A 20557-nucleotide genomic window follows, 5' to 3' on the forward strand; every position below is an offset into this window, starting at 1 on the left:
CAAACGGAAAGCCGATCGCCACATATGGAAAAAGGTACGTTTACTTTGACGTAGATTTACGTAAACCCATTTGCTGGAGCTAGGTTGACGCAGATGTTTCTGTATCAATCATTCAACACTACAATCTACTCATCGAGGTGCGCAAACGGAGGCTAATGGACGGAGACACTAATGTATCTGTTTGTGTAACTTCTTATTCAGGTTACACATTATCTCCAGTTACAGTTAAGCACACGACAGATCCATTCTATCAACAATTACTCGATAAGTTCTTTAGGAAATACCAATTGATATATGTAACTAGGAATGTTACATATCACATCACGACTACAGGACCACCTATATTCTCAAAAGCACGCCCACTGGCTCACGAAAAGCTGAGGTTGACCAAGAATGAATTCAACCAAATGATAGAGTTAGGAATCATTCCACCGTCAAACAGCACCTGGGCATCTTCTTTGCACATGGTCCCTAAAAAGGACAGCAACGATTGACATCCAACTGATGAGTGAACCTAAAAACCATTCTCAATCGTTACGCGTTGCCTTACACTCACAGTTTGACAGCTCCCTTGAAAGATACAACTGTCCTTTAGACAATTTACTTCGTTCAAGCCTAAAAGCAAATTCCTATGGTCACTGACGACATTCCCAAAGCCACTGTCATAACTCCTTTAGGCCTCTACGAACTTTCGCGCATGCCTTTCGGCCTAAGAAATGCTTCCCAAGCCTTTCAAAGGTTCATCGATGACGTTTTTCGAGGTCTCAACGTCGTACATGAGTATGTTGATGACTGTTTGATAGCAAGTCCGGACAGAGAATCCCTTCTCCAGCGTGTGGACATTGTTTTCGAACGACTTCAAAAGCATGGCATTACTGTAAACATTCAGGAATGCCAAATCGGAACCGACTCCTTAGATCGCTTAGGACACACTATTGATGCTCAAGGCATCCGACCTCTTAGAGGCACAGTGGCGGCCATTCTGGATTACCCAGAACCGACCACTATTAAGCGATTGCGCCCATTTAACGGTCTTGTAATTTTCTGTAGACTGTTCATACCAAACCGCACGTCCTTTATGAGACCTCCAACAGATCAACTTCGTGGAAATGCGACGTCCGTCAATTTGGAAGATACCGCGAGAAGATTAAGGAACTCAAGCACCCATTAGTATCTCATTAGACGCATCCGACTCAGCAATCGAAAGAGTTCTACAACAATAGGTTGACCACTCCTGAAAACCTTTGGCATTCTTCACGAGACGGTTGTTATACACTGAATCGAGGTACAGCATTTTCGGTAATGAATTCCTAGTTATGTATCGTGCTGTACGACATTTTCAACACTCCACTGAAGGCGGAGAATTCACCCTTTCACTGATCATACAACCCTTACTTTCTCTTTAAGCTCATCTTCAGACAAGTACTCACCTCGTGAGTCTCGACAACTGGACTACATTTCGCATTTGACTTCAGATATACAACACATTTCTAGAGCAAACCATGTAGTTGCAGACGCCCTGTCTCGTATGACTTCTTTGAACAGCTTCCAAGGAATCGACCTTCTTAAACTCGCCCAGCTTCAAAAAGAAGACATTGATCTACAGCATGAGTTATCCTGAACAACCTTTAGACTGTGCATTAAACAGATGGGAACAGGTAAGGAAACCATATTATGCCACACATCTACAGTTAGAGATCGTCCAAACGTGCCTAACCATTATCGACGGAAGGTCTTCAATGTGTTGCACAAACTTACTCAACCGGGTGTGCGTGCATCTATCAAGCTTAGAGCAGAACGTTTTTGTTGTCCTGGTATGAATACAGACGTAAGGGAGTGGACACGCTACTGAGTAAGCTGCTAGAAATCCAAGGTCATTAGGCACAACAAATGTCCCTTAGGCTAGTTCAAAACTAATGATGCTCGTTTCGACCATGTTTATCTGGGTTTGGTAGGACTTTTACCAGATTCCAATGGATTCTCTTATTTCTTAAGTGAGTAGACCGTTTCACACGATGGCCTGAAGCACATCAAGTTCATCAAGGACATTACTGCTGAAAAGTGGTCCACGCATTCGTCGAACGATGGGTAGCGAAATTCGGCTGCGCTTCAACTATCACTACAGACCACAGACGACAGCTCGACTTTCAGGAGAATTCGCGGATCCTTCATTTCCTCCAATGAACGTGGATATAGTACACGTGTCTTCGTACGTCAAGACCCACGTCGACGACTTCTCGAATCAGCAAACGAAGGACCACTCAAAGTTCTTCAGTGTGAACCTAATTACTATATAGTCTATAAGAACGGAACTAACAATAGCATCAGTATCGATCGTCCAAAAGCAGCGTATTTAAAAGGAAATCCTATCGACGTCGAGTTTCTTAAGTATAATCAGACGACATAGCTCCCACACTTATAATACCTCATTTGACAGGCAACAATCAATGTATCTTCTATTTCCCGAAGAGTGGATTATAACTATCGGTCGTGTTTATCCATTCCAACCTCAAGGTCGTTGCTAGTCTAACATTCAACCGTCATGATTCAATCCCCCGTCTTATTACTTGTCTTCTTCATAACACATTTTATTCGACCCATTTTTAACGGTACTAACCACTTGTAAAGTTTCATTATGTTCAAAGATAGAGTATGCTTGTGTGATATCAGGCCGTCGGTTTGTGACAAGTTCTGTCAGTGTGACACAGACTGCTTTAGTGGCGAAAATAACTCGTTTTCCTCTTACATCTCTTTAGAGAGGTATTTAACATACCAACTTAACTTTTTAGGAGTTCTCATGGTTCGAGATGGTGCATTCCAAAGGGACTTTATTTCTTATCAAATGCAGCATTTTCTAGGAGTCAGGACGGTGAAAATATATGTTTTTCCGACACAAACTGTAAGAATTGCAGTAAAATATAATTGCAAGATTTGAGAGAAAACTACCTGCAGTTAAGTCGCGGTTCCGGACAGCCTTGGATGAATTCTATTTCAATAACTAACTTAAATTCGATAAACGATTGTGTAAAGTATTAAGTTCATAAGATATTTAGCTACTGTTTTCTTATAGGCGGAAGATTATCTGTGCTTATTCTATAGAAACAGGATTCTTGGACGTTTCACACTCCCTAGTGGTTTAGGATGTCGCGTAGATTTTTCTCCAAGTAAGTCCTTTTTATCTTTCCTTTTTTAACCACTGAAACGACGTAAGCTCATCCGTGCTTTCCTGATCTGAAAGTCTCAATTACTGTAGTTACCCAGTGTTAGCTCTTATGTTAGTTTGTTCCTTACCCTAATACATTTCTAGAGGTTTCTTCGACCCGTGCTTCGAAATTCTGATTAGGGATATGGATTTTGCCCGGTTCTGCATGACTCATATCCGATAGGATCCTTGGAATAACACTATTTATATTCAAAAAGTTATTTTTGTCATTTATAATCCCTCTGACGGTTGGAATTAAACCCATAAGACCACCTAACGGGATATGATTTTTCTAGCTTGACTCCGTTTTTCCTGTGTGAAAATAATTGACGATTCCTATCCTCGAAGTACCAGTGACTGAAAAATTATCATGTAGAGAGAAAAACTTATAAATTTTTAACTTCCATTATCAGTGTTATCAGTTTTTGCCAGTTATTTGCATGGACATGTAAGACCGTCACTTAATCTGTAAGAAAATTCAAGGAAAAATAAAAATTTATCTACATGCTTCCCAGACTGAAGGATTAGTCCTCATTAACTGTGTTCCTTTAGTGAAATTAGGACCTGACGGTTCTCTCAGAAGAATTACTAATGAAGAGAATATATTACTTACATAAATTACTCAGATACAAACATCAAAAATTCATAGTGATGTTTACCCAGTTACACTATTATTGACCTATCTTGTAATATTATTCCAAACACCATGTACTTCTGAGTATTTGGTCACTGATTCATTTTGAGCGTTGCTGCGGTTTGTTGGAACCAATCAATGAAAAGATGGTGTTCCTTATACAGTTTGATTCAATAACGAATGACCTTTTATATCCAAACGAAGAGCGAATGAGTGGTAACTGCTAGGGATTATTTATGGACTATTATTACATAAATAATTGTTGGATAATTACTGAGTGACTAGATTATTTATATGTCCTCAATCCTCTTTATCATATACTTTCATTTGACTCACTCGTTACCGTTATACGACTTATCATTCTTAATTTATTCCCAATCTATTATTTACAATCTTCAGTACTCACAGCAACTTTTGTCTTGATCCTGCATAATTATTATTTTGCACTTTATGGTGCATACAGTCTGGACTGCTTGCATATAAGCTATGTATGTCTGTAATATACGATTTACACGGCGCAGGCTGATATTGTGTTTTGAACTGGACTGGCTATGCTGGTTGAGAAGTTGCTATACAGAGGACCAATAAGGACTCAGCATTGAATATAGGCTGCTCGTGCTGGTTAAAGCACCACTGGTTTAGCAAAGGGACAACGTTATATGAGTCGGTATTCTGATTGGTAGTTTCGCCATGTGATATTCAACGGGTCATAGTACATAGTCTCCCGATTACTGAGTTCAGCTTGACTTCCCGAACGTTTCATTCCTAGAATTTATTCGAACTTTCCAAGCTATCTCCTACATGTTTAGGCCATCATTAATACCAAAATTATTTCTGCACTACAACTTTGCATCTTCTGTTTTTCAGATGTAAGTTGTGTCAACTGAAGCTAATGCATACCTGTTTAAAACCAATTAACTGACCGAAACTTTCTGAATGATGAAAAATATTTTGAATTATGACTATTAAAAATTTTATTTTAGAATTTCTAAACAACATAACAACCAAGTGTACACGCACGTTGAATTTTAAAGATAATGGTTCAAGTTGTACACAACTGCCAAGTGTCTTAACGTACACGGATGGATTAAAGTTTTTGCGACTACCGATATCAAAACTTTTTCAAAACAAGAGTATTCGTTTGGAAGGAATTATGGCTAGTAATAATACGGTTTCGATTGGTTTATTTATTTGTAAGAACTTAAACGATGACGTCATATCATGTCCAACATCTCCATCTTCACTCGATTCAACGAAACAAGCGTGTATGAATGCAGTCATGGGAGTAAGTTAAAAATCATGGTGTGCATTTGCTTTTCATCATTGTTTATCACAAACAACATATACTTTAGAGTCAAAAATGACTTGCTGATTACACAAAGCTAAAACTTCCTATAGAAATTTCTATATTCTGAATAAATCTTGGATATTGAATGATTGATATATGTTAAAGTAAAAGGTGATGTATCATTTACTCTTGTTGTTCAATAGCATTCTATATCATGAGTGTTTCTGATTGACTACCTGTCATTTCGTTGAATAGAATCGACAGGAAGTCCTGTATTTAGGTCGATTTGTGCTAATTGGCACTCACTACCTGGTAATATGTTTAAAGATAGATGTATCATATTGGTTTTTACTATGTATCATCCAGAGTTACAGTCAGTGACACTAAAATTTGTATAATTTCGCTACGATGAGCCTCCTAGAGGGCAAGCTAAGTTATCTCTGGATAGCAGTCAGTATCGTATCATCTAGATCTTGGTACTGACGAATTCTCATCTAGTGAGTTGCACTATGGATACTAGCCAGATTTCATTGCGAACTGGACATCCCTAATGTTTGAGATATCTCTTACTGAACAGTGTTGGCTTATAGAGCTTCTTACCTTCATTTCATCAAAATAAACAACTCAATGCATAATCACATCCAGTCACTTCGTGCAGTCACTAAATTATGTCATGTCCGATAGATTTTACTAGCCATTTGAACTGGACAAGATGTTCACCACCGCTGAGTGGTTGCGTTCTGATAACAAAATGAAGTGGTCATCCTAGATTATATATTATATAGTGTGCGGAGGTTTGGGGGTATTTTTAGACTTCCATAGTTTATTCCACAGATTGATTTTAGTTTGAGAACCAGGAAACACTGGATAGCTGTTTCATTGTAACATGATACTTTTCGAATGTACGACAATTCTCATCTATAATAGCTTGATATTACCGATATATTTGCATAAATTATGTGTAGTGGTGTAAATTTAAAGCGCAATTTTTATTTCTCTGCTACTTTGTTTTCTGAATCAAGGTGAAGTTCAGTATTATTTATAATGAAAATGGTATAACAAACATTTCAGTTGAATTTATCATTGCAAATGTCACAACTACAAAATTTGATCAGTTTCATACAGTACAATTTATTGAAGTAAGTTCCGAAGAATGTTCTGCTTAAGCGTTAACAATAATTACAATTAAAAATACTATCTGACTGACAGTAGGTAATAATTATGCCTTTTAGTCAAGTCTAAATATCGTTCATTGGTAAGCGACTTATTAAGACGATATCATTCAATCAATTATCCTTTAAAGGACATTTTATCATGTTTACTCTTATGTATCTCATTTTAAATTTGAAGGAAACCGCTGATTTTAATGTCCAGTTTTTTGACAACACTTCATTTTTTGCACTAATGGATTAGTATGGTGAATAGGTGTCATTTGATTATCATTAAGTTATCATTTATTAATCAGGATTTCTGTCTGTTTTAATGTCTCTTATTACGACCCATCTGCTCCTATTGTTTAGTATTCCTGGACACTACTTCACCAAATCAATCGATGGTTAGAGACCTTGAATGACATGGCTCAAAATCGTTTGCAATGGCGTAGGTGCATCCACTCTTTGTGTTCTCCCAAATTCTAATCTTCTGAATTCTTCATGTCCCTATCTTTTTTTCTCTTCCCAAATTTATTTCACTGGATTATACTCCTTCAATAACATCTTCAAACCCTAATCTTTCGGATTAGTGCTTATACTCTTACTACTTCTACGACTATGGGATTTGAATCGACAACTGCATCTCTGTGTTAATGTGGTATGGCAACTCGAACTGATGTACGTATGTACGAAGTTCTACGTTGTAACTGACTGACTGAAATCAGAACACGGTTGAACAGGAACGTGGTTATATCCCTAATAATAAGGTTAGATGAAAGTGGGAATCGCAATAAGAAAAAAACGTTAGTATGTTTATAGTTTTTACATGAAAAGATTCTAGAGTATTTTTCAAGTATCCCCCATCATTAATCAAGAGGTGTTTGAATACTCATTGAGATCGATTATATATTGAATAGCTTACAATCATGCTTAAGTTTTGTAAACATTAGTTAGCTGAACTGATAATTTACCCATAGAATTCATCTCTAGATATGGAGGTGATAAATTTCAGGAAATAGAACCATTGGTAATGAGGCGAATAAGTGAAAATCTGAAATTAAGGAAATTATTTACCGAGGAATGTAGAATAGTACAACAAAACTGGCCGGACATTCTAGGATTTTAAACAGTAGATAGAAGAGGGGTGGAAATTCTTCGTGGACTGTCGATCGTTAGCGTATGCAGACACTGATTTTAGCGAACTCATAGTTACGCGTAGACAAATAGTCAATTATTTCTTCTAGTTATATCAGTTACTTACTTACTTACTTACGCCTGTTACTCCCAATGGAGCATAGGCCGCCGACCAGCTTTCTCCAACCCACTCTGTCCTGGGCCTTCTTTTCTAGTTCTTTCCAGTTCTTGTTCATTCTTCTCATGTCTGTCTCTATTTCTCGGCGTAATGTGTTCTTTGGTCTTCCTCTTCTCCTTCGACCTTCAGGATTCCATGTGAGGGCTTGTCTTGTGACACAATTGGGTGATTTCCTCAAAGTGTGCCCAATCCACTTCCAGCGCTTCTTCCTGATTTCTTCCTCCGCTGGAATCTGGTTTGTTGTCTCCCACAGTAACTTGTTGCTGATAGTGTCTGGCCATCGGATCCGAAGTATCTTGCGTAGACAGCTGTTAATAAACACTTGTATCTTCTGGATAATGGCTTTCGTAGTTCTCCACGTCTCTGCCCCATACAGAAGAACTGTCTTGACATTTGTATTGAAAATTGTGATCTTGGTGTTGATTGACAAATGTTTTGAGCTCCAGATGTTTTTCAGCTGTAGGTATGCTGCTCTTGCTTTGCCGATCCGCGCCCTCACATCTGCATCTGATCCACCGTGTTCATCAATGATGCTGCCCAGATATGTAAAGATTTCCACATCCTCCAAAGCTTCTCCGTCAAGTGTAATTGGATTGGTGCATATTGTATTGTATCGGAGAGTCTTGCTTTTCCCTTTGTTTATATTGAGACCTACTGCTGCTGAGGCTGATGCTACACTGGTCGTTTTCTCCTGCATTTGTTGTTGCGTTTGTGATAGAAGAGCCAGATCATCCGCGAAGTCTAAATCGTCAAGCTGCATCCTGCCTGTCCACTGTATCCCGTGCATTCCTCCAGATGTTGACGTCTTCATAATCCAGTCGATCACCAGGAGAAAGAGAAAGGGTGAGAGTAGGCAACCTTGTCTAACACCGGTCTTTACCTCGAACGAGTCGGTGAGTTGTCCTCCGTGGACGATTTGGCAGTTTAGTCCATCATAGGAGTTCCGTATGATGTTGACTATCTTCTCAGGCACGCCGTAGTGTCGAAGAAGCTTCCATAGTGTCGTCCTATCCACGCTATCAAATGCCTTCTCGTAGTCAATGAAGTTGATGTACAGTGATGAATTCCATTCGATTGATTGTTCCACAATGATACGTAGAGTTGCGATTTGATCTGTGCACGATCTATCCTTACGAAATCCAACTTGTTGATCTCGAAGTTGAGCGTCCACGGAATCCTTCATCCTGTTTAACAATACTCTGTTGAAGACTTTTCCTGGTATTGAGAGGAGAGTGATGCCCCTGTAGTTGTCGCACTTGCTCAGATCGCCTTTCTTTGGTATCTTGATGAGAAGTCCTTCTTTCCAGTCTGTTGGTACATGTTCTTCGTCCCAAATCTTACTGAAGAGGATGTGGAGTATCTTGGCAGTTGCTGTTACATTTGCTTTCAGTGCCTCTGCCGGGATGTTGTCTGGTCCCGCTGCTTTGCCACTCTTGATTTGTCTAATGGCCATGCTGATCTCTTCAATTGTTGGTGGGCCAATATCGATTGGGAGGTCTGTGGGTGCTGCTTCGATGTTGGGTGGGTTCAGTGGAGCTGGTCGATTCAAGAGTTCCTTGAAGTGTTCTACCCACCTGTTTCGTTGTTCTTCAATATCGTTGATTACTTTGCCTTCCTTGTTTTTCACTGGTCTTTCTGGTTGACGGTAATTTCCAGCAAGTTTCTTTGTTGTATCATACAGTTGTCTCATGTTTCCCTCTCTTGCAGCCTTTTCCGCTGTCATCGCTAAATCTTCCACATATTTACGTTTGTCGGTCCTGATGCTCCTCTTCACTTGCTTGTTTGCCTCTGTGTATTCGGCTTGTGCCTTGGCTTTTTCTGCTCTTGTTCGGCTGATATTGATTGCTACCTTCTTGTTCCTCCTTGCTTCAATTTTATCCAGTGTACCAACAGTGATCCATTCCTTGTGATGGTGCTTCTTTTGGCCCAGAACCTCCTGACATGTTGAAACGATTGCCTCCTTGATACCTTTCCAGCTGCTCTCTATAGTATTCCCCTCTCCATTGAGTAGGTCATGAAAGGCCTCGAACCTGTTGCTGAGGGCTATGTTAAATTCGTTGAGTTTGTCAGCATCTCGAAGAAAGGCCGTGTTAAACTTTTGTGATGTTGTCCGCGCCATTGTCCAGTGCTTCTTGAGTTTTAGTTTCATCTTGGCGACCAGCAAATGATGATCGGATGCTATATCAGCTCCTCTTCTGGTTCTCACATCCTCCATCGTCCTCCTGAACTTTTTGTTGATGCAGACATGGTCGATTTGATTTTGTGTAGTGTGATCCGGTGAAATCCAAGTGGCTTTGTGTATGTTTTTGTGTGGGAATATGGTGCCACCTATGACCAGTTTATTGAAGGCACATAGGTTTGCAAATCTCTCACCGTTTTCGTTCCTTCCTCCCAGTCCATGTTGTCCCATGACGTCTTCGTATCCAGTGTTGTCCTTTCCAACCTTGGCATTGAAATCTCCCATTAGAATGGTCAGGTCCTTGGTTGGGCACTTCTCGAAGATTGACTGCAGCCTATCGTAGAATTGGTTTTTAGCGTCTTCATCGTAGTCGTTGGTCGGCGCATAGCATTGGATGATGTTCATTGTAATGCCCTCTCTCTTTGTTTTGAAGGAGGCTTTGATGATCCTCGGTCCATGAGATTCCCATCCTATAAGTGCATTTTGTGCTTTTCTAGACAGCATCAGTGCCACTCCTTGTGTATGTGGGGCATTTTCTTCTTCATGACCGGAGTATAACAGAAGTTCCCCTGAAGACAGTCGTTGTTGTCCAACCTGCGTCCAATGTGTTTCACTGATTCCAAGCACTTCCAGGTTGTATTTCCTCATTTCCGCAGAAATTTGGAAGACTCTGCCGGTCTCCCACATTGTCCGGACATTCCATGTACCTATAAAAATTGTCGCTCTGGTTGTAAGAAGGTGCATCGGCCTCATGACTTCCGAAGGAACTCGGCTTTCATCATGAGACGTCATTTTTCCTTCTACTCCCAGGGCAGAGTTTGAATGGTTTGAATGATTTTTTCTGGTTAGCGTTTTTTTAGCGAGTTGATTTTCTACGGGATGGGGTCGCTAACCCCATGCCCAACCCTCCTCCTTTACCCGGGCTTGGGACCGGCAGTAGCCCCTGGAGGAGCTACAGGCGGAGTTAGTTATATCAGTTAGATATGATATATCAATATGAAACGTTGCGAAAAATAATATCAGTCACTTACTCCTAAGGGAATCGGTTTGTCTGGAGAATTCAGTTGTTTACTTTATTGTGAATACTTTTTGTTCCTATGAAAAACATGTATAGTACCGGACAACTGAGGTTCAAATGAAATCACTTCAATCACTGGGTCAAACTGTCTTTATGTCTACATTGATTTTGATGTAATTAAATATAAGTTTGTGTTCGGTTTGTAAGCCAGACATTTTAGTTAAGGGTAATGATACTACTTGGACCTCCAAAATTAGAGTAGTGTAGATTGGTAACTGAATATCTAAATGAATGGTCCAAAGTTTAATACTTTAGCAAACAACCTTGTATTTTACGCATATTTTGATGTTAAAAAATCAGATTTGTTAGATGAAACAATGAAATGTAAATTATGAAGATGTAAACTCTGCTTTTTGGGATAAAAATAGGTGAATTGATTACCAACGATAGGTTTCCAGTTCGGTGTAATTTGGAGATGAGCTTTCTAATGAATTGACATTAATTGGAGAAACATTTAAAATTAAAAAAAATCGCTGAACAGCTGTTTTATTATGTCGATGTTATGACTTCATGTGGCTGGATGTCTTCAGGCTAAGGCGAAATAAATCTTCAAAGCTCCTTTTTTTAAACAAATTTCCAGTTAACGTTAGTTTGTTGAGAAAACCATTTCGGTAGAGTTTCGTTCACAGAGCTGAACGGTTGAATCAACAGGCTTTCATTTTATTTCTAAACAACATCGGCACAAACTTCCCAAAGGAACGGCCTATTCGAATTTCTTCATACATGACTAACAGCTTATTTTGTTCACGTAAAAAAATAATTGGTGAACGAAGGCTTCAAAACTAAACTACTCAGCTTAGAAATCAATGCCATAATATCATCTTTCTGAGCTACAAATGTTCTCTAAAATCAATCAAAGAAAAGTAATCCCAAGTTAAAATGATATGGGTAAAATTACTCAACTAAACGATACTTTAATACCAGTATGCTACAGTAGATACATAAATCAACAATACATGTCATTAGTCATCTGAAATCTTCAGAGACTCGGCAACCATCATTTTTTAATAATTAAACGAATACTATTACCATCAGAAGGGGGTTTTATGGAGATTTTAGTAATTTTATATAGTTGAGATCATGAATCAATTGAAGCTAGACCACCATGGAAAACCTGGAGATATCAACTCACTGAAGATATTGGTGAAACGGTTGCTCAATTTCGTGGATTGGTTGAAGTTAGACACTAACACCGTTGGATGCCGACTCAGTGGTTTATTGGTTAAGTACTGGTGCGCGAGACTGATAGGTCCTGGGTTCAAATCTCACGAAGCGGGATGGTGAATACGCACTGCTGAGGAGTTCCACAATAGGATGAAACGGCCGTCCATTACTTTCAGATTTTTCATGGTGGTCTAGCTTCAATTGACTCATGATCTAAACTATATAATAATACTATTATCATTGTTATTAATACTAGTGGGAATAATATCACACCATCATAAATTAGTGAATAATATAAACTAGTATACATTAGTTTGTTATTGTTAAGCCTTATTATGTCAGATTTATAGTTGGCTGACCCAAGTGTTGAGTTTCTGCTATCATAGAAAGAGAAACGTGAGGTACACTGACTGTAGTCAAAGCTTGTTTTCACAGAGTGTAGAAGAGCAGATTTTATCACGGTTGCTAATGGAGAGTAAATAAGTTCCTTCCTTTAATGAGTAGTTAACTTTGATAGTTAAATAATCATAAGTTGTCTAAAGGTTAAGTGTTCATTGCGAACTCAAAGGTCCTTGTTTTGATCTTTAGTGGGGTTGTGGATACGCGCTGTCGAATAGTCACATATTAAGACGAAACATTTATTCGGTGCTTCTTGATTGTCATGTAAATTTTAAAGTTCAACAACCTCTGCAAACATCTTACATGAATATTCATATCTACAAACTTATTACTTACACTTAATAGTTAAGATCAGAGGAATCTTGTTGAGATATTGAAAGTATGAGGTCTTGGTAATATACAAAAATGCCAACTAATAGATTATCTTTCTATATTTACCTTGTTCTCATATTCAGGAAAACAATTTATCCAACATAAGTACATTAATAGCTACTGACTATCTAAGCGGAAATCCAGGCTACCTAAAAAGTTATCCTATTCGAGCTGGTTATAAAGAAGATTCTAATGCTACTAATCCATATATAACAATGATACCATACCCATTAAATCCTACAATATATCCAAATGAATATGGTCGAATTAATTTTGGTTGGTGGCCTATTCCAAATATTGGTGATTGTACAAAGTATACTAGTCAAAGTAAAACAATATTATTTGGACAAAATACTTTCAGTTCTTGTATATTAAGGTGATGTTTTTCTTTATATTTGACATTTCTTATCATATTTACTTAGTATTGTTTGTTTGGATCTTCCCATTGATGCACATATGCCAATTAGAGACTGAACAGTTGTAGTCCTAAAAACATCAGTGGAAAGATCCAAACAAACAATACTAAGTAAATTTCAACTTCACCCCATTGCACAAGCAAGTGGCTATCAGGACTCAGTGGCCGAGTGGATAACGCGATGCGTTTGAAGCAAAAGGTACTGGGTTCGAGTCCCAGAGTGAATATCAACTCTGAGATGCAGGTACATCCAGCTGACGGGTCCCAAATAGGACGAAACGCGCGTCCTGGATTCCACTGCTAGCCACTATCCATCTTTGCTTACCATTTCTTATCATAGTTACATTGTTTCTATTGAGGTTTTATCATTCTTCTAAAGCTGATAACTGGCATAATAATTTATTCATTGAAAATACATTATTTCTTTTTTTGTTGGAGTTTTGTTCTCTGAGCTGGATGGTTTGATTGTGGAGCCTTCATCGTCCTTCTGAACGACATCATCAGCACAAACTTCGGGTAGAAGTGAAGTGTTTAAATTTCTTCACATGTGGTTCGCAGCTTGTCTTGTACAAAAACCAAACCAATGGGAGATACAACCAAAACAAAGAAGTAAACAATGACAGGTTAAAGATCAATAATAACCGATCAAGATGGAGGTCTACAGGACAAGCTATAAGCCATATGTTAAGAAATTCTTACACTTCACTCCTACCTGGGGTTTGCACTGATGATGTCGTTCAGAATCACGATGAAAGCTCTACGACTAAACCATCCAGCCCAGAGAACAAAACTCTATCAAAATCATCCAGCTGAGCTACAAATTTTCTCCACCATACATTATTTCTTATTGATTAAATAGTTAGCTCATCAATTATCATAGGGTAACCACATAAAGCTTGAATTCAATCTTTTAATTTCCTGTAACTTGTTATCCATCAAAACAATATCATTTCTACTACAAAAGCTGTGAATACTGTCTATAAACTCTTTAAACTGTTAATCTAAACAGGATTACAATCTCACCAGAACACTTTACTCTCTTTATGTATCACTCAGATGAATCGAACATTTTCATGAGACTAAAGTGAAAAATAAGTATTCGACATTAAAAGACAGTTGAGTGATATGGAGAATTGAAAAAATTAACCAATTGACGTTGTTTCAATGGTCTGACGTTCGATCCCTTGTGGTACCATGGATGCGCATTGTTAAAGAGTCTCATACAAAAATGAAAAAAACTGTCTAATCCTTCCCGGTTCTAGATGGTTATCTAAGACTTATCTTCAATGTAGATTGAAATAAGTAAATTATCTAATCCTTTAGTAATCACAAATATCACTCATTTTTATTACTACGGTGGTAGCATTTACAAACTCAAAAATCTGGTTCGAGTTACTGAATTTAAACCAGATATCAGAATATATACCATGTGGAGTATCGATTCCCTGACCAGTGCAAATATGCCTTATCGATCAATATCAGCTGACAAAAAACACCAGATCCAGGACTTTCTAAAAGTTACCTTCAGTAGCCAGAAATGCTGAAGGAATTATTGATAACAGTCAATAAAATTCCCTATTGACTTAACATTTGCTGAGGAATTCCAAGCTTGTTTTGAAAACAGAAACAGTAAAATTGTATCATGACCAAGGTTTAACTTCATAATAATAAATAAGTATTGAGTAGATTAATCATAAGAGAAATATATTTGTCAAGTCCCGATGGGTAGGAAATTAGAAACAACCAAAGATTTAGAATCTAACTATTCAACCCAGTAAACACATCGTTTAAATATGATCTTCCAGTTGACTATCAATCGGTTAAACGTAGAGTCTGGAACACCTATACTTGTTCAAGTTGTCTTACCATATCAGTACAGTGATATGAAATTACAGACAGATCCCATAGTAGTAGTTGTGATATCAGTGGTAGCGGGAAAGGTTTGACATAGACGATTCAAGAAAGAATGAATTTCAAAAAAAAATATGATAATTTGATGGTTGAAATCAAAGGTTTATTTTATTTATTTATTTAGACACATAAATATTGGTACAAAGAGGCACCAGATACATATGCGCCACACAAATCTCATTCGATTTGTGTGAGGGCTGTGATACTGCTCAGGTGCCCAAACTGAAGCAGATGGTTTTCTTAAGGGACCACACCCAGAGCCATCGACCTGAAGGTCTGATTCACAAGGCAGTGGAGCATCGTAAGGAGATGCAGTCCCATGGTAGCCGTTGACCAACGATTAATTCATACGCCATTTGTTCCATTAGGATACTGGGGCACATGTGCACCATTGGTTTGGAATCAGGGTTTTCGAACTCCCCTAAGTGAACGTTCCGTGTCCACCATCCCGGTTAAAGCGCCGGACATTCGCTTTTTGTCCTCTCAATTTCGTAAACAACAGTAATGCCGTGAGAAGGCAGTGAGTAGGACTTCTCTGGCAGAGGCGTGGCCGTGTAAGAGCATTTCGAGGGAGAGGGCGGCCCCCCCCACTCTCGGCCGTACCAGGGGTAAAATCAAAGGAAAGACAAAGAGTGGGCCATTGCAGCCGATCCTGAACTATGTCACTCAACATCTCCAACCATCGGTTCCGATGATCATGTGGACACCAACCAAGGTACTTTGAACCCACCAAGACAACTCAATCAAATCATCAATGACTTCACTAAAGATCATGTCCAACTATTTAAGAATTAGTTCGTTGCATAACTTATGACAATAGGTTTTAATTAATTATTTTATTGATATTTAACAACCACATAATTCTTTAAAAAAAGAAATAACTTCTCTGATTTACCTTGGCATTCCTTTTGTAGACTAAAGCCATTGCGGCAAAATAATTATACAAATTGTAATGAACTAGAACAATTCATTAGTATGTCATTAAAACCACCTATTACTCATGTCGGTATTTGGGGCAATGCAGACAATAAACGCATAACAGATTGGATTAAATTGGATATATTCAATGAAAAACAAAATAACACTGTTTTTTCGAATGGAACAAAATCTTGGTAAATGAAAAAAAACTTTTATTTTCTGAAGACAAAGTAACGCTTTCTCGTTACCTTTGCAAAATTAACTTATTTGTCTCAACAATAACTACCATTACTACTGGTAATAGGATGTGTTACAGATATACAACCTCCATTTACTCTTATGTGAAGTCATGGTAGTTTACTAACTTACGCCTGTTACCCCTCGTCGAGAAGCATAGGCCGCTCACCAGCATTCTCCATCCAACTCTGTCCTGAGCCTTCCTTTCCAGTTGCTATTCATCCTTATCATATCTACTTCGATTTCCCGGCGTAATGTGTTCCTTGGCCTTCCTCTTTTCCGCTTCCCTTCCGGATTCCAAGTTAGGGATTGCCTTGTAATGCACATTGGTGATTTCCTTAATGTATGTCATGGTAGTAGACTGGAAAAAAAAGCTACGGACTACCAAGCCAGGACATAGTATTAGCCTGTAGTGTCATTGGCTTTTAGTTTGACTTGTGTCAACGTATTCAAATCAACTTCTTAAAACCCATGCTATTTAAGTATTTGAAGACTTTAAACTACATGGCTTAAAATCGATCACATTAGCGTCAGTGCATTCATTTGTTAAATTCTTATACGAGGTTTTAATATTATCACATACCTCATATTCTTGGATTTCGTTAGTTATTTTCCGGTTATATTCTTCCACTTTAATTTATTTTGTTGCTATTGAGATAGTTTCAGTTTCTTTTTCCTTTTATGAATTTCGTTGCATATTCGATTGTGTGAACTAATCGGGGAGGTGGCTGGATCTAGGTTTCGTGCTAGATGGGGATCTTCAGCAAAGAGTAACCGCGGTCTTGACAGAACTGATGCCCTCTATGGGATTCAAACCTGCTTCAACTAGCTTCATGAACTGAAGTGTTACTATAGGGTCATTCGGGGAGCCTTCACCTAATAACATCTGAACATAGTGCATGCGATGTTCAGTCACTTAGATCGGTAGCCACATTGCAATTTGATCGATAAGATTTGGTCAGTACTAAATGACCAGATGAAGATGATATTAATCACTGTATTGGAGGGGTTTCGTTTTCCAAGCTGAATGTTTTGGTCTTCGAGTTATCAATGTTCTTCTGAACAAAATCAACAGCACCAGGTGGGAGTGATCCATCAACCATAACACTATAGCATAGCTAACAGTCACTTTAATAATAAATATGTATTTGTAATATCCCAACGGGGAGGAAATTGTATTTCTGACGTTTTGTAATGTAATTATAGGTCACTTCTCCAGAGCAAAGTGAAGTGACTTACAGTAAGTCACGACACGTCAGAAATACAATTCGGTTAAGGGCTCTGGCTCGAGACTGGTAGGTCCTGGGTTCGAATCTCGCGAGTGCGGGATCGTGAATGCGCACTGCTGAGGAGTCCCATAATAGGACGAAATGGCCGTCCAGTGTTTCCAGGTTTTCCATGGTGGTCTAGCTTCAATTGACTCACGCTTCCAACTATGAACAATTTTTTTATCCATTGGGATATCACAAAAATATACTTATTATTAACTTTCTACCCAATGCTTAATTGATGTGAAACTAACAAGTCCAACCTTGGTATTGATACCTACTAACAGTGAGTTTGTTTCCAAACTATAATCTGACTAAATACCAAGTGATTACACGGAAGGTAATCCAAAGAATCAGAAACTCGAAACTATGCAGAGTGTAATTCTTATTATGACAAGGTTCACAAAAAATGGTAACCAAAAGTTCGCGGCTATAATCTGACTTAGTATCACTTGAGGATTGCTTCCGTCCTGAAATGAAGTACTTAGAAAGAATGAATTAATGTTAACTAAGAAAACTGTCATCTCACATGAGACTGCATTCCATCATACAGATATAATCCATTTGGACAAAAAAACTGGAAAGAATTGAATTTACATCCGAATGGCCCTGATACCGATCACCTTCATAGCTAATTTTCTACCTTAACACTATCAGATCCACAAGGAAAATTCAAGTCATGACTGTGACATTGTTATGACGTATGTCACTGTCAATGATCACGTGACAGAATCGTCAATCAAAACACCGACTTATATGACCTTGTTCCTGTGCTAAACCAATGATGAGTTAACCAGCATGAGCAACCCTGTAATCCAGTGTACACTAGTTACTTTAATTCTATCAAATTGTACTGAAAGTTAGGAAGGATTTGAAAGTGACCAACTTGGTTTCGTGTGCTGTTACGGGTATGAGGGCTAACATCACTTCCCGGCTGCCCACACCGTGGAAGGGTATTTCTTGAGGGACCTGAAAAAGAAGTTGGATTAGTGTTGGTATGGCAGCTCGAACTGATGTACGTACGTACGAAGTTCTACGCTGTGACTGACTGATCAATTTGTACTAGACACTTGATTTATACCTTTCTTTTCTTTAAAACAAGTCTTTATTTCCTTATTTTTTTTCAGGTCATGTCAAAATATCATTATAGGTCAAACAATTAACATTTATTATGCTAGAAAAGGTAGTTTATACGATCCACAAAATTGTATTATTGCAGTGCATAAAATTTATAAACATGGAACTATTGGATATAAAGTAAGACTATTATTATTAGTAGTAGTACACATAACTTTCTTTCATATGGAATAGTGATTTGTAATAATTTATATTTCTGGCGCCCATTTTTTAAATAACTCTTCAGATAAACGAACACAACAGAGTAGAAACCCTAGTACGATACTGCTTGGATTCTTGTCACCGTACTTTTCAGCCATCAAAATTTTTGATAGAGCAATTCATTGGAGGTTACATAAATTTGTCAGTAGCATATGTCCCGAATTGACGATACCCCACTTCCATTGGTGACAACTGACGACAGAGCTTAACTCTGCCACTCCTTGATAGTATTTCTGAAACTCATCTCGAAGTAAGTCATTGGTGAGCATAGTATCAGCTTTAAAGTTGTGAATCTGCACGGATGGGGAATCCAATGGTTGTCTGTACTCTTGTTTCTCAGCAGTAACCCAGCTGAGGCGAATCCGTAACAGATACTGTTTTAACAGTTACCTTACACTTAAACATTAACTAATAATACAAAGTGACTAACCACAATATAATACCAAGAAATACTTCAAACAAAACAAACTCTTCCCATATAATGCAGAAAAAACGAGTGAATCCATGTTTAGAGCAAAAATAAGTCAATTAAAGTTGGAATACTGGCTAGTAGTCCAATACAGGACGTGCATTTCGTCTTATTTGAGACTAGTCAGGTGGATTTATCTAAATCCCAGCGTTTGATGTCCATACCGCAACTCAAATGTAGTACCTTTCGCTTAAAACGCTTATCGCACCATCGTATGAGACCAGATATCCACTTTCTTATGCAACGAGCATGAATTTCACTTACGTCTATGTTTCCCTGCTGTCGATGTCATGAAATTTATTTTATTTAAACACATAAATATTGGTACAAGGAAGCACCAGATACATATGCGCCGCACAAATCTCATTCGATTTGTGTGAGGGCTGTGATACTGCTCAGGTGCCCAAACTGAAGCAGGTGGTTATCTTAGGTAGCCACACCCGGAGCCTTTGACCTAAAGGTCTGATCCACAAGGCAGTGGAGCATCGTGAGGAAATGCAGTTCCATGGTAGCCGGTGACCAACGATTGATTCATACGCCATTTTTTCCCTCAGGATACTGGAGCCCATGTGCACCATGCCATGGAATGCAATTAATCAGTCTCTGTCAGCATATACACATTCTGTGCTGTTACAAGTTTTCAATTAAAGTCACAGCAGTGACTAACAGTAGAATGCATAACTCCTGTCCCGTCCTATTCCGAACTCGTGAACTGGAAAGATTTCATATACCATTTTTTAGTTCCAATTCTTCATAGCCCTACACTAAAAACAAGACTTAATAAATCAGTACAAACTTGGCTCTAGATAAGGAATTAATGTTTATCAAAGTAAACAATAAAACAATTTTTTTGTTATTTGAATTCTTATACAAAATATTCAATTTTCTTTTAAACTGTATCTTCATTTTAGTGTCAAGGTTATGCATGTATAGACGATAGTCAATCAAATCCGGAACAGAAATTCCTTATTACTACAAATGTACTATTTCATGATTTAACCTTATTATGAGTTTATCCCATCAAAGCAAATGTCAACAGCTATATACGACTGTCATGACTAGTACCAGCAGTATAGTAGCACTTTCGTTATCGCCACTGAATTCTTCATCCACATGATACTAGTATGCAAGAAGGTATATCCTAAAAAACCGTAAAACATTTCTATACATCTGAACAGACTTGATTTACTAGTTATAATAAAACAGTTGTCCTAACAATCTT

The 20557-nt window shown here is 38.2% G+C and overlaps 1 protein-coding gene and 1 non-coding gene across 2 annotated transcripts; both read left to right on the forward strand.

The window, feature by feature from the left end:
* Nucleotides 1-4794: 4794 nt before the first annotated feature.
* Nucleotides 4795-20345, forward strand: Smp_160280 (putative hypothetical protein; the record flags this gene model as incomplete). The annotated part of the gene is made up of 6 exons (XM_018790259.1): nucleotides 4795-5121; nucleotides 6147-6263; nucleotides 12863-13155; nucleotides 16020-16217; nucleotides 18656-18785; nucleotides 20247-20345. 6 exons carry the CDS (start codon nucleotides 4795-4797, stop codon nucleotides 20343-20345), a joined length of 1164 nt encoding a protein of 387 aa, XP_018655620.1.
* On the forward strand, nucleotides 13351-13420 carry Smp_tRNA_01883_Pseudo_TTG.1.1. The gene has a single exon. It is a non-coding gene (tRNA).
* Nucleotides 20346-20557: the final 212 nt, after the last annotated feature.

Source organism: Schistosoma mansoni, chromosome W, assembly GCF_000237925.1.
Source record: "Schistosoma mansoni strain Puerto Rico chromosome W, complete genome".
Classification (NCBI taxonomy): Eukaryota; Metazoa; Platyhelminthes; class Trematoda; order Strigeidida; family Schistosomatidae; genus Schistosoma; species Schistosoma mansoni.